The 1,494-nt window shown below is 60.3% G+C and overlaps 1 protein-coding gene across 1 annotated transcript in view; it reads right to left on the bottom strand.

Moving 5' to 3' along the window:
* Positions 1-97: 97 nt before the first annotated feature.
* Positions 98-1,494, bottom strand: part of CRLF1 (cytokine receptor like factor 1) — a 6,847-nt gene continuing 5,450 nt past the window's right edge. The window contains 3 exon segments of the mRNA XM_014587282.2: positions 98-418; positions 1,101-1,143; positions 1,255-1,442. Coding sequence (XP_014442768.1) covers positions 405-418; positions 1,101-1,143; positions 1,255-1,442 — 245 coding nt within the window. The 3' untranslated portion in view covers positions 98-404.

The following is a 1,494-nucleotide window of genomic DNA, read 5'->3' as shown; positions in this document are numbered from 1 at the left end:
GACAGCCCCCCAACCCCAAGGCTACTCAAGACCCCAAACTTATCTTCACCATCAATACACCTAAATAACTCATTTATTTTATTTCAAAGATTCTTGGCAGAGGTGGGGGGGGGGAGGGCCCTGCGTAGGGCATTTTCTTTGTTCCCTCAACTCCGCCCCCCCCCACAAGGGGTCCCAGGCAGCTTAACCAACCCTCATGCCCACACGCCATTGACTGCACTCCAGCGTGGCCCCATTTAGAACCAGAGCTCATTTGACTATTGGAGCTCAGAGAGCCTTCCCCAGCTCCTGCCGAGGGTGCTCGGGTGTCCTGAAATAAGGGTACACAGGTGGACCCCAACTGGGTTCGGCCCTTGGGTCTCCTCCATGTGGCTCTCTCGGGAGGGTAGCCCAATCCCTACAGCTTATCTGGCAGGACCTGCGGGCAGAGGGGAAGCCAGGTTTAAATGGGGAGCCAGGGAAGTCCCAATGCAGAGAGACTGACCCCACTTCCTGCTGTGTGACCTTGGGCAGGGTACTATCCCTCTCTGGGCCTTATGTTTCCCCATCTGAAAAACAGGCTCTCAGGAACCAGCAGTTAGTGTCATGGCTATGTCACTGGACTCCCATGTAGTCGACCGCGGTTCGAGTCCCGGACCTGGTGGCTTAAACTCACACCGGGCGCGTGTGCGTGCGTGCCCAAGATCCCGAGAGGAGAATGGAGGAGAAGGGATTGCGGCATGGCCATCCCCCCTGGGGGGGGTGATTTCTCGCTTTCTGTCTCTCTGTCTCTCTGCTTTCTGTCTCTGTCTCTGTCTGTCTGGCGAGCGCACACGCCCTATAGCAAAAACCTCTCCAAAAAAAAAAAATGTCGAGGGCAGGAATGTTCATTTCTGATGAGACTGGGCTTCGGATAATTTGGGGGACTTGGGAGGGGTGGATAAGATGCTAAGCAAAGGCTACGGGGCACACAGTAAGTGCTAAGAAAAAGCCGATGAGTGAGAGGAAGAAGGAGGGATTCCATCTAAGGCTGCGCCTAAGGCTGACGGTGCAGGTTCAAAGCCCGTGGTCACCAGGAAGGGGCCCTTGTCCCGCGCGCCGCCCCCTCGGCCCCCTCTTACCTCTCGCCGCGCCCCGTCGGCCCGAGTGCAGGATCCCCTCGTCCTGTGCTTGGAAGGAACGCGTGGTGGTGTCGTGGAGGCCGCCGATCTGCCTCCCAGCCTGCCCTCCTCCTCCGCCACCCCACCCCACCTCCCGCGGCTCCCTCTTTCCTACCTGGTGACGCGTCTTGTGCGACTTCTGCATCCAGGCCCGCCACTGGTCGTACAGGCGGAAACTGAGGTTCGAGCAGTACGCGTGCTTCTTGAGCCAGCCCAGAAACTGCTTGAGCTCGCGCCGCACCGGCCCCGAGCTCGGCTCTCCACCCCGCGGCTCGCACGCCCCGCCGCCCGGGCCCGAGCGCTCTGATCAAGGCGGAGCGGCAGTGTCAGGGCGCGGCCGGCAGGGGGCGCGCGC

The sequence above is a fragment of the Tupaia chinensis genome, unplaced genomic scaffold (assembly GCF_000334495.1).
Source record: "Tupaia chinensis unplaced genomic scaffold, TupChi_1.0 Scaffold000201_1, whole genome shotgun sequence".
NCBI lineage: Eukaryota > Metazoa > Chordata > Mammalia > Scandentia > Tupaiidae > Tupaia > Tupaia belangeri.
This window is presented reverse-complemented; position numbering and strand designations above follow the sequence as displayed.